The sequence below is a fragment of the Giraffa tippelskirchi genome, chromosome 13 (genome assembly GCF_054371585.1).
Source record: "Giraffa tippelskirchi isolate mGirTip1 chromosome 13, T2T-mGirTip1v1.2.pri, whole genome shotgun sequence".
Taxonomy (NCBI): Eukaryota; Metazoa; Chordata; class Mammalia; order Artiodactyla; family Giraffidae; genus Giraffa; species Giraffa tippelskirchi.
Window position 1 is genome coordinate 218,333 of NC_137287.1, and position 12,127 is coordinate 230,459.

General features: G+C 58.8%; 1 protein-coding gene across 1 annotated transcript; it reads left to right on the plus strand.

Moving 5' to 3' along the window:
* Nucleotides 1-320: 320 nt before the first annotated feature.
* Nucleotides 321-2,475, plus strand: FOXL3 (forkhead box L3). Its single transcript, XM_081556243.1, has 3 exons — nucleotides 321-699; nucleotides 1,072-1,240; nucleotides 1,476-2,475. Exons 1-3 carry the CDS (start codon nucleotides 401-403, stop codon nucleotides 1,884-1,886), a joined length of 879 nt encoding a protein of 292 aa, XP_081412369.1. The 5' UTR covers nucleotides 321-400; the 3' UTR covers nucleotides 1,887-2,475.
* Nucleotides 2,476-12,127: the final 9,652 nt, after the last annotated feature.

Genomic DNA, 12,127 nt, shown 5'->3' on the forward strand with positions numbered 1-12,127 from the left:
CATCCCCTGGACCACCATGGCTCTGGGGCTGAAGGCAGAGATGCAGAGCCTGGTAGGGAAGGGGCGACGGCCCCGCCCTCTCTGTGGTCTGGCTCCTGGCAGCTGGGAGTGCGCTCCGGGGAGCCAGGAACCACGGAAGGACCTCTAAGTCTTGGGGTGCGCCCAAGCTTGGGGGACCCAGGGAGCTCCGCCCTTAAGTCTGGGGCAGGGCAAGGAGCGAGAGGAGCACTCGGCAGGAGCGGGAGGTGGTGGCCCCCCCCCCACCCCTGCCGCCGCCAGTCAGACCACCCAGCGCGCGGCTCCCTCCTCCCCCCGCCAGTCAGGGGGTCACCGCGAGCCCGCTCTCTGCTCCCCTCGGCCGCTTTACCGGCAACAGGGGCCTCCCCCGCTCCGGGATTGGATGCGAGAGGACGGGTGGGGGGGGGCGGGGGACCCCAGGAGCCCAGGTTCCCAGCTCGGGCGGAGAGCAGCCGGCAGCACAGACGCCGCTGGTCCGCGCCGGGGAGAACCTCGGTGCAGACCTGGAGCGCGCCGGCGGGCGGCGCGGAGGAGGTGGCAGCATTGGCGGCCCGCAGGCGGCAGGCGCACCGCGATGTTTGACAGCTCGCAGTATCCCTACAATTGCTTCAATTACGACGCCGAAGACTACCCGGCGGGCAGCTCGGAGGAGGAGAAGCGGCTCACGCGGCCGGCGTACAGGTGACCGCAAGGCCAGGCCGGGGCCGCAGGGGTCAGGGGCCCTCCTCCGCGACGAGGCTAAGACCGGCTCGGGGGCGGGAGGACTCACTTCTCATCCGCACGTTGGGAGATAGCCAAGAAGGTTCTCCAGCCTCCCCGGGGAAGCCCCAGGTGTGAGGGTGAGCTTCCCGGGTCTGAGCAGAGCTGCGCTAGGAGCTCCAGGGGGCCCCGACCCCAATAGCCGCCCCCGCCCCCAGCTCCCCGGCGCCCCGGGGAAGGCAGAGCAGAGTGGTCCCCGCGCCGGCAGGGCGGGCCGGCCGGGAGGCTCCAGACGCAGACGTGCTCCGGGGGCCCTCCCCCGCCCCGCCCAGGCCTGAGCGCCCCTGTTTGCAGCTACATCGCGCTGATCGCCATGGCCATTCAGCAGAGCCCGACGGGCAGGGTGACCTTGTCCGGCATCTACGACTTCATCATGCGCAGGTTCCCATACTACCGCGCCAACCAGCGCGCCTGGCAGAACTCCATCCGCCACAACCTGTCCCTCAACAGCTGCTTCGTCAAGGTGAGCCTCCCCGGGCGGCCCCTGAGTGTCCCAGGCCCGGGGACCCCTGGACCAAGGCACCCCTGATTGGGCGGTGGGGGTGCATTTTGCAGCGGCGTGCGCTGGAAAGTTCACGCGTAGCCTTCGGCAGCTCCCCTGGACACGCCCACCCCCAGGGCGGGGCATCCTTCCGGGGCCGCCAGGGGCTCCGCGCTCCCTGGGAGCCCGCCAGGTGCTGAGCCCCTCGTCCGCACAGGTGCCGCGGACCGACGGCCGCGAGAAGGGCAAGGGCAACTACTGGACCTTCGCCGGGGGCTGCGAGTCGCTGCTGGACCTGTTCGAGAACGGCAACTTCCGCCGGCGGCGGCGCCGGCGCGGCCCCAAGGGCGAGGAGGCGAGGGGGACGCGCGGGACGGATGCGGGGGCGCCCCCGGGCCCCCCTGAGCCGGCCAGCGCACTGGGGACCCCAGTCCCCCGCCGCGAGCCTCCGGCGCCGGCCAGCCCTGCCGTCCTGGGGAGGGACGCGCACAGGGACATCAAGTTCAGCATTGATTACATCCTCTCAGCCCCTGACTCCTTTCCTGGGCGCAGGTCACCTCACGTGCAAGAGGGCAGACACCCCCCGCTGGAGGCCCAGCAGGTGAACCTCCACCTTTGGACCATGTGAGAGGGGCTGAGGCGGCTCCCCATCCAGACTGGCACCTAGTCAGTCTGGGGTCTTCGGGGTGATTTCAGTCTACCTGAAGCAAAGAAGTGAGGTTCTGCCACGCTCCACAAAGTTCATAGACTCAGGCTCAGCGCTGAAACCAGCCTGGGTTGGAGGGAAAGATGTGATGGTCTGAAAGGCGCTCATTTCCCTGTTGCCCCATCACCCCTTCAGATAAAACCCACCAGTTCGCGTTGGAAGACTTAAGGGTTTGCTCTTGACTCACCCAGGGATCCTGCTTGAGGGCTAAGACCTCACGGTCAGGGTCTCGTTCACTTAGAGTCAAGGTAATGATGGAGAGGTCGCTTCCTAGACTGCTGCGGGTGAGCTGCCTGTGGGGGTGGAGTTGGTGGGCGTTTTCTCTAGCTGAAAACAATAAAAGCAAAGTGCAGATGGTCAAGTCAGCTATGAATTGATCCCCCGAACGTTGCCCAAGGCTTTTGACTGTGTCCCTGTCATGGATGATGTGATTGGAAGTGACAAGTGCATCTCGTGTTGTGGGCTGAATATTTGACGGTTGTTTAAAAATTCTGTGCACTTTTTTTATACAGGAAAGAAGGAAGGAAGGGAGGAAGGAAGGGAGGAAGGAAGGGAGGGAGGGAGGAAGGGGAGGGGGGAGAGGAGAGGCCTTTGGGACAGCGTGGGGGGCAAAGAGCACTTTTCTTGATTCTTCTGAGCAGCGAGGAAGCCCTATTCTGGCACGTTCCATCCAGCTGCTTCCCCGAGAAAGCAGACATCCCAGAGCAGACGGCTGACAAATTTCTGCTACACTGTGAGGTGTACGGTTAGGAAGTGCTCAATTACAAGCATTGGAAGTGGGTGCATCCATCTGAAATGTAAATGATATAATTACTGGGTAGAGACGGGCATTTAAAAAACACAGTTATGCACGGTGAAACTATTTGCCCAGCCTTATCATTTTTCACCAGCCCATTTTTCGCAGAGTTAATTGCTTTCCGTGACTTAATTTGAACATTAGTATGGATTGCACCTAATCTGATTCACTAGGTGACGATGATTGGCTAATTTTGTAAACGGCAAAAACACACCCAAGGAGGCTGGCTGTCTCGACTTGGAATTACCGTCTTGCTTTATCGGACTCAGAGCAACTGGGGCTGGGGCAGATGAAGGAGGCAGGCACCTGAGACTGAATCAGTCGGGAGGCACGGCTGCACCCTGATTCAGAAGCTTGGGCGTTTCATGAATCGCTGTATCCCGATTTCATCCGCCCTGTGACTAGAAACCCCATGGTGTCCTTTTGGTTTTGAGAAGACGTGTCTGGCCCTGACTCCAGAGATGGGCACTGGTAGTGATGCCCACTCACGTCACCAGCGCCTTGCTCGATACAGGTCAGGACCTGCAGCACAGCGGGCCCAGGCCTGGGACACAAGCTGTGACTCTGGGATCAGGCTTCCTCCAGCCGTGGTCACACGCGTGTGTGTGCATGCGTGTGCCTTGTGGGCCTGTGTTGTGTCTCATTCCTGTTACTTACACCCTGTTGTCAGTTGTGCTGACATCATTTTAAATTATACCAGATACAATTCAGACGGTGACAGGACATAGCTGGTTCCACACACAAGTATACGACATGTAGACTATCTGAGGGTATGTTTTTCTGCTTCCAACCGAGCAAATAAAGTTTCATCTTTCAACTTCTCTTTCTGAGTTTCATTCCGGTGATCAAGCGGCCGGAGCCGAGGGGCGGCACCAGGCTTCACGATCTGGGTACTGTAACATTTGTTTTGCAAAGGATATCAATCATGTTTTTCGAAGTAATGGGACATTTTCAATTTGCAAGCATGTGACACCCTCCGACTTCAGAAAGGCCCCCAGCCCTCAGAGTGAATGGCATTTAATCCCACACAACACAGCGGGGCGAGGGCTGCTCTGACCTATTCAAATGTCGCCTCCACCACGCACACCTGCCCAACACAATTATAATTGAATACTTTATGCCTCTCTTGCAAATCCACTGATTGATCACCGATACGTACATCACCAGCACATTACCCCGAGCAGATGTCTGCCACAGGTGCCACGGATCACCGAGTTTCCATTAGCCGGAGCCAGGGCTGTGCGTGGGAGCCGCGGACGAGCTGCCATCGTGCAGAGCGCACTCCCGGGCGCGGCACCAGCTTGCGGACCATGGGTGTTTCTGCTCAGAGCAGCCGCCAGGCGGGGGGCCTCCACCAGCGCTGGTGCTACAGGGCGAGGCCTGACAGGGCCAGGACCACCGGGGGAGGGCTCCCCGAGACAACAGCGGGCGCTCCCCGAGACAACAGCGGGCGCTGGACGGCAGCCCCCACCCAGGGCCCCGATGTCCAAGCCCACACGTGCACACAAATGGCCTCGTCCTGCGGCTCCAGCAGCCCCGTGAGCAGAGGCGAGCAGACACCCAGCTGTGTGAAGCAGGAACAGATGAGGAGACAGGCTCAGCGGGGCAGGGCCCAGGCCCACCCGTCCCCAGTGCGGGGGCGCAGGCTGCCCGTCTGAGGCGGGGATGGCACCCTCTGGCCAGGAGGATGGAGGCATCACAGGCCCCCTCTCGCTGCATCCACTAGCATTTGAGCCCTCAGGGCTGGGACCTGGAACCCCTGCCCCCGGCAGCCCGGCCTCCCACCACCCAAGTCAGGAGGGTGAGCACTGCCTGCCCCCTGGGGCTCGGCCTGGAGAGCAGCCCCCCAACCCAGTATCACTTCAAGAGGAGCTCAGGAAGGACACAGTCTGTAATGTGAGTTTGTATTGGGCCAAATTAAGAACAATCCGTAAACATTGGCAAAATTGCTCGTTTTCATCCCATTAAAAAGAAGAAGTTTGTCTGATGTAAATGGACCTCGCTGTTCTGGAGAAACGGGTTCCCCAGAACCCAAGGCACGGCTGTCAGGCTGCCGCTGAGGACAAATTAAGTGTCCTCACGCGCGTCCAGGAAGTGACGCTTCCCCACCTTTAGGCAACTTCAGACCCAGAGTCCAAACAAGATGTAAGCTCACTCAGCTGAAACTCGCGGGATTAGATTTATAATAGGCTGAGGGAGGTCGCACGGCTGTGCCATTTTTAACGAGCAGAAATTGGGCGGGAGCGCTGGGGCCCACCTGGCTTTGCGCTGCTCTGTGCTGTGGGGGGGGGGGGCTCTCTCCCGGGGGTGCTGCTGGACCCTCACACTCGCCCGTCAGGTGGCGGTTCTGGTCCACACCGCTCGCCCAGGAGCCCGGTCATCTCCAAACGAGATAATGCTCGCAGTCTGTGTTAAATATTGTTAAATGTAAGCCTTAAAACTACTCTTAGAGATCAAGTCCCTGTTTGGCCAGTTTTTCTTCATTTCTTAGCATATCTACAACTGCAGAAAAGAAGGGCCTCCTCCCTGTCTCTGCCTCCAGAGACCCTGACCGCGTCCTGCTCCCCACCCAGACTGGGAGTCACCAGCTTTCCGAGCTGAGCATGCCTGCCTGCCTGGCTTTCTGCTCTCTGTACAGAACCAAACATCAGGGCCTTGCTTGGGCACCTTCCCCTCTTAGCCTTGCTAACTCATGTTTGTACTCTGAGACACAGTGCTCAGGCTGCCTCCTCCAGGAAGCCTTCTCTGACTGCCTTTCCTGTAACCCCTAGGTTACAAACGTCTTATGTTACACTTTGGTCTGGAAGCTCACAGTTTTATACTTTACATTGAGTTATAGGCTCCATCTTGAATGAAGCTCTAGGTACAGCATCAGAAAAGTGTTACAGTTTATTTTCCCTGTACAGTTGTTTCAGCACCATTAACTCCCTCTCCCCATGGGATTATACTGATGTCTTTGTCAGGAATCTGTTGTCTGTGTGTAGGTATATTTCTAAACTCTCACGTTCCATTGATTTACTCGTCTATTTACTAGTCAGGCACAAATAGCTGACTCATTGGAAAAGACCCTAATGCTGGGAAAGATTGAAGGCAAAAAGAGAAGGAGACGGCGGCAGAGGATGAGATGGTTGGATAGCATTGCTGACTCAATGGACATGAACTTGAGCAAACTCCAGGAGCTACTGGAGGCCAGTGCAGCCTAGTGTGCTGCAGTCCATGGGGTCGCAAAGACTCAGACATGACTTCGCGACTGAACAACTGCACTGTATCTACAGCGCTAGCCTCACAATATGTGGAAAGTGGGGAGTTTTAGCCGCATAAATTTGTTTTTCTTTTTCAAAGTTGGGTGGGCTATTCTAGAGCCTTTGAAATGCCAAATAAATGTTAGAATCAGCTGGTGAATTTCCACGAGAAACCTGTTGGGATGGTTTGGGAGTGTGTTGAAGCCATAGATCAATTGGGGGAAAACTGACATCTTCACATGTAGCTCATGTTTCTGATACTACTATGAACTGTATTTTTAAAATTTAAATCATTGTTTGTGGGAAGTTTACAGAAACACAGTTAATTTTGTATATGGGTCTTGTATTCCAAAACCTTGCTAAACTCACTTATTCACTTTTTGTAGTTTCCATCAGATTTTCTACATAGATGATCGTGTCTTCAGTGAATAAATTCTGAGTTTTATCTCCTAATTCCCAATCATTTATTTATTTTCTTGCTTTTTTGCACTGGCTAGAACCTCCATGCAACATTGAATAGAAACGGCAAGAGTGGGCATCCGTGCCTTGTTCTGATCCTTAGGGGAAAGAATTCCATCTTCCACTATGATGTGTGAACCCAGCTGTGTGTGCGTGCGTGCTAAGTTGCTTCAGTCGTGTCTGACTCTCTGTGACCCTATGGACTATAGCCCGCCAGGCTTCTCTGTCCGTGAGATTCTCCAGGCAAGAATACTGGGGTGGGTTGCCGTGTCCTCCTCCAGGGGATCTTCCCGACCCAGGGATTGAACCCACATCTCTTACGTCTAACCTGCATTGGCAGGCAGGTTCTTGACCTCTGACGCCACCTGGGAAGCCCTTAATATCCCCCTTAGTATCCTCTTCGGAGAAGGCAATGGCAACCCACTCCAGTACTCTTGCCTAGAAAAATCCCAAGGATGGAGGAGCCTGGTGGGCTGCAGTCCATGGGGTCACACAGAGTCGGACACGACTGAAGTGACTTAGCAGCAGCAGCAGCAGTATCCTCTTAATAATCATAGACTCTGCAATGATGTCACCTCTCTCACTCCTGACATCATTCCATTTTCCTGATCTGTCTACTTAGAGATGGCAGAGAAGTGCCAACACCCTGGTTTCCAAGTGTGACTTCTCACCTGGAGGCAGCAGGCACCCCACTTGGAGGTGCGGCATCCTTCAGCTCTCAGCATTGAGGAGAAACCCAAAGCAGCCCCAGTCACTTCCCACTATAACTGATTACGGCCAAGGATTATTTGCCAAAACGACCCACTGAATGAGAAAAACCCTGACTCCCCCTGTCCAGACCCATCACTTCCGAACTGGCGTCACAGGCCGGTGACCAGCTGCGGTGACCCGTCTCAGCCCGAGACGCTCCCAGAATGGTCAGGGGTCCCCGGCCAGAGGCAAGGGCCCAGCTGGATGCACATCGACCCCACCACTCTGTGGGTCTCTATGGGACACCTCTTTTTATTCTAAATTGTATCATATTTGCTTAAAATGTTTTGGGCTAGAGTAAAATGTGGAACCCCCCCCCACTCTCCCTTTGTGTCTGTCGGCTCCTGGTGATGGATAATTGCTGAGAAACCGCCTCCGACAGCCAGGGGCTCAGGCGGCCAGAGCAGAGTGGGGCTGGGTGGGCAGGGCTGTGCCCCAGCCGAGCTGAGCCCCGGAGGCGGGGCTGGGGGAGGGGAGGCCGGGGCTCGGGCTGCCCGCCGTGCAGATTTCTGTGGCTCAGACCCCCGGCCAGAAGCTCCTTTCCTGATGTGATGGCTGAAGGGGTGCAGAGGGCAGGCCGACCGTGAGTCCTCTGCGAGCACCAGGTCCACAGACGACCCGCCTCCACAGCAAGTCACAGGGCCATTCCCCAAGGCCGGGCCAGGAAGGACCTGCCCCGTGGAAGAGGTGGGTGGGTGTTTCTGGACAATTGATTCACCTCACCCTCTTCCCGAAATCCCAAACCCCAAAGGCCGCCGCCCTGAGCCACGGCACGTACCGCGCCACGCACTCCTTTCTCTGTAGACCCAGACGGGTAATTCTACCTCGCCTTCACTGGGCCTCCCTGGTGGCTCAGATGGTAAAGCGGCTGCCCACGACGTGGGAGACCGGGGTTTGATCCCTGGGTGGGCAAGATCCCCTGGAGAAGGAAATGGCAACCCACTCCAGTATTCTTGCCTGGAGAATCCCATGGACGGAGGAGCCTGGTGGGCTAAAGTCCATGGACTCGCAAAGAGTCGGACACGACTGAGTGACTTCACTTTTGCTCCCTGCTGTGCGCACCCCAGGGAGCCACGGTCAGTGTCAGCCAAGCTTAGGGAGGTCCCAGCAGGGTCAGACATGCAGCCTCAGACCGGCACCCATGTTCGCCGGGCAGTGTGGCGCGGCCCCCTGCAAAGAGTCTGAGGACTTCATGGCCACAGGCCCCTCCGCCTGGGTTCTCACTCCGTCCCAGTTCTGTTCCATGCCTGCTCTCAGGGAGCCCCGCGCCAGCCCCCTGCTCCCTGCCCAAGGGAGGGCGCACAGGCCAGGAGGCGTGTGAAGGTTACGGGGCCCAGGTCACCGCCCTCTCCTGCCTGCATTACGTGCCAGGGGCTGACACCCTCCTGCCTCCAGGACATCTGAGCAGGGAGTCCCTCAGGGAGAAGGCTGACACCTCAGGGGCCCAGGTGATAAAGGTCGGTGAGCCCTGGGAGAAGACGTGGGTGTGGCAGGGCCGGCAGCCGGGCCTGTGCTGAGAGCTGCGGGAGGGGGAGCCACTGCCCCCACGGCTGCCCCTCAGGGACCTCCAGCGGCCTCAGTGGCCAGACTGCTGGTCTCTTCTGGAGACCACTGTGTGCCAAGCACCCCATAATCTGATGAAAGCCCAGCTAAGTTCAGCCAGACGGTAGAGGCAGTGGGATGTAAAATCCGACCTAAGACTCTACAATAAAAAGACAAATAATTCAATTAAAAACAGACCAAGGATCTGGACATTTTTCCAAAGGAGATCTATGGATGGCCAAGAAGCTTATGAAAGCATGCTCAACTCCTAGGAATATACCCAAAGGATGGAAAACAAGGTCTCAGACAGATACTTGTACACAGACGCTCACAGCAGCGTGACTCACGCTATCCAAAAAGTGGAACTCACCCGCACCTCCACCGGTGGACGATCTGGATGAACAAGCTGTGCTTTACCCACAGAGCGGAATGTCATCGGCCACGGAAAGTGATGCCACAACATGCGTGAACACACACCAGGAGAAAGAAGCCACAGGCCATGTCGTGTCTGATTCCAGAACAGGCAGATCCACGGCCACAGACAGCAAACTGGTGGCTGTCGTGGAAGGAAGGAGGGGAGTGTGGTGGTGACGCTGTCTTTTCAAGGTGATGAAAATGTTCTGGAGTTAGATCGTGCTGATGTTTGTTCAATATTGTGAATGTACTGAAAAACCACTGAACTGTACCCTTTAAAACACTGATTTTTTTTTGTCATGTGGATTATATCTTAATTTTAGAAGCGCGCACACACACCCTAAGCTGGGTGAGATCCCTGCTCAGCACCCCAGGCCACAGAAACCGCGAGTGTGTCCCTGGCTGAGCACCAGCTTCCTTGTGCCTGAGACTGGGGTCATAATACTGACTCACAGGGCTGTTGTGCCACCAGGTGCGATAAGGCACGGAGCGCCTGGGTCATTGTGTAAACGGATGAGATAATGCGTGAGAGGTGACATGAGCCCTGGCCCGCGGGGCGGCACAGAACGCGTCACCTGGCCCCGTGCCCAGCACACCTGCGGCGACTCGGGCCTCACACCTGGGAGGCGGCCTTGAGCCGACCTGCCACGGCCGGCAGCAGCGCCGCCAGCCTTTGAGCCGACCCTGCTCCTCCAGGCGGCCTTCCCCCACGCCCTCCTTCCGCCCACCTTGCTCCTGCGAAGGCAGCAAGTGCCCGCCAGCTGCCTGCCCAGTCCAGCCGCCATCCATCCCGCAGCCAGAGCGGCCCCGGAAATCACACCAGGCCCCGCTTTCCCAGCCCTCCGGGGCCGCCCGGCTCTCCTAAGCCCAGAGCCAAGCTCACAGGGCCCTCAGCCCCACGGGGCCAGGCCAGCCCCTCCCCTCCCCAACCTCCCCGCTCTGGCCACGGGCCTCTCGGCCACTCCCGCCCAGGGCCTCCGGACCCCCGTCCCCAGGCCTGGGACGAGCCCCACTTCTCGTCCCAACCTGTCTCAACTCAGCGTCCTGTCCAGGGGCCTTCCTGGCCGCGTCCAAGCCAGCGGCGGCCCGGTGCTGTCCTCTCCCTGCGCCCCCAGCAAGCTCCGCGATGCGCTGTGTTCACTATGTCACAGCTGTTCGGTTCATGGACCCCCAACTAGAACACAGGCTCCGCCAACAGAGCAGCACCACGCCACGCCGCCCAGACTCCAGGACCGCGACCCGGGCTCTTAGCAGGAGCCCGGGGGAGCACATGGCCCGGTTCCCCAGCCGTCCAACGAGGGGGTGGCCAGCGGGTGCCCAGCCCCCCTCAGCCCTCCAGGCGCAGCACAGGTGAGCCCGCCGCGCAGGGAGCGATGCCCCTGGCAGGGGCCCTTCTGGGCTCGGAAGCTGAGCCTGGCTAGACTTTGTGGGGAGGGCGAACCCTCTCCCACAGACATCCTGCGAATCGGCCTCAACGTGCCTGAAGACTCGGCGACCGCCTCCCAGAGCGGGCCCCGAGGGGCCGCCCGCGCCTCGCCACCAGGTGGCAGCGGAGGGCCGGGGATGGGCCGGCCCGCGGCGCCGGGGGGCGTGGCGTGGCGTGGGTGGGGCCCCAGGACCAGGCCCCGCCCCTGCCCCCGCCCCGCCCCTGCCCCCCGCCCCGCCCTCCCTGCGAAGGGCGCCCGGGTCTGGGGTCCGCGGTCTTCCAGGACCGACTCCTGAAAAGAAACCAATGCAGCGGTGATGGCGCCCAGGGTCGGGAGCGGCGGGCGGGCTCTGCGGCCCCGCGGGCCTTCCTGAGCGCCTGACGCTCTTGTTCTCCGGGCACAGAGAACCGTCTCACCGGGACGGCTGGGGCGCAAGCAGAGGGGAGTGGTCTGATCCGGGCCAGGGAGACCCTCCCCTTCCTCCCAGGACACCCCCGCACCCCCTCATCTGACCGGGCGGGGAGGGGGTCCTATCGGGCAGCTGCCCACGTGACGCCCAGGGGACCGACCCTGAGAAGCAGACTGAGGCGCAGGCGTCCAGCCCCTTTGCCCCACCCGCCACCGTCCCCTCCCGTCGGCGGTCCCCGGATGCTCTTTCAGGGCCTGAATGAACCTGAAGCCCGACCACTCTCATTCTGTCTGAGGGGGGGTCTTGCTCAGACCTCAGGCCAGCCGTGGGGAGGAGGGGCCCCCTTGCAAGGTGGTACCCGGGGGCTCCTTGGAGGGAGTCACGGAATTTGGCCCGACTCTCACCTGTCCCACTGGTGTTTTGTACGCAAACAAACATAGATGCCCTCTGGCACAGAACGCAGAATTTCCATAAAATCCTGTTCAAAAAACAGGAATGTGGAAGAAATTTTGAGCCCGGGTGGAACTGTTGGAAAGTGTGGCCTCAGATCCCGGCACAGTTCTGGTGTCCTCTGGCTTTAGAGGTGTGCCCATAAATGTTAGAGTCCACGGAACGTCACCAGCCACTCACACTGTAGTAAGAGTGAGTGACAGTGACCTGGCTGGGAGTCCGCACGACCCAGGTGGCTGCAGGGCGCAGGCACACGGCTGTCCCAGCAGTGACGCGCAAGCCCCGAGCTGAGAGGAGCGCCCCTTGTCAGGAGGGAGATGCAGGCAGACTTCCCAGCCCAGCATCTCGTCTGTCTGTCCCAGAGCCCTCCCCACTCCTGAGCTCTGGACTCCTCCTCAGATGACCAGCGGGCATCGCAGGATCATTTTAAAAAGCTGAAACTGTGACTATCATACAAGTGGAAAATGTATCAGAGGTTTTATTGAATGCACTAATTAACAAGGAAACCAGTAACGTGTTAGAACCAGCTTTCAGAATTCAAAACACAGCATTACACGGGAAATAAGGAATACTGAGGGAATCCAGAAGTGATGAAGCAGGCCCACCCCCAGGGCCATCAGCAGTGGCATTCCGCCAGACAAACTTAACTTGATTTCTCTGGGCAGGAGCCACCT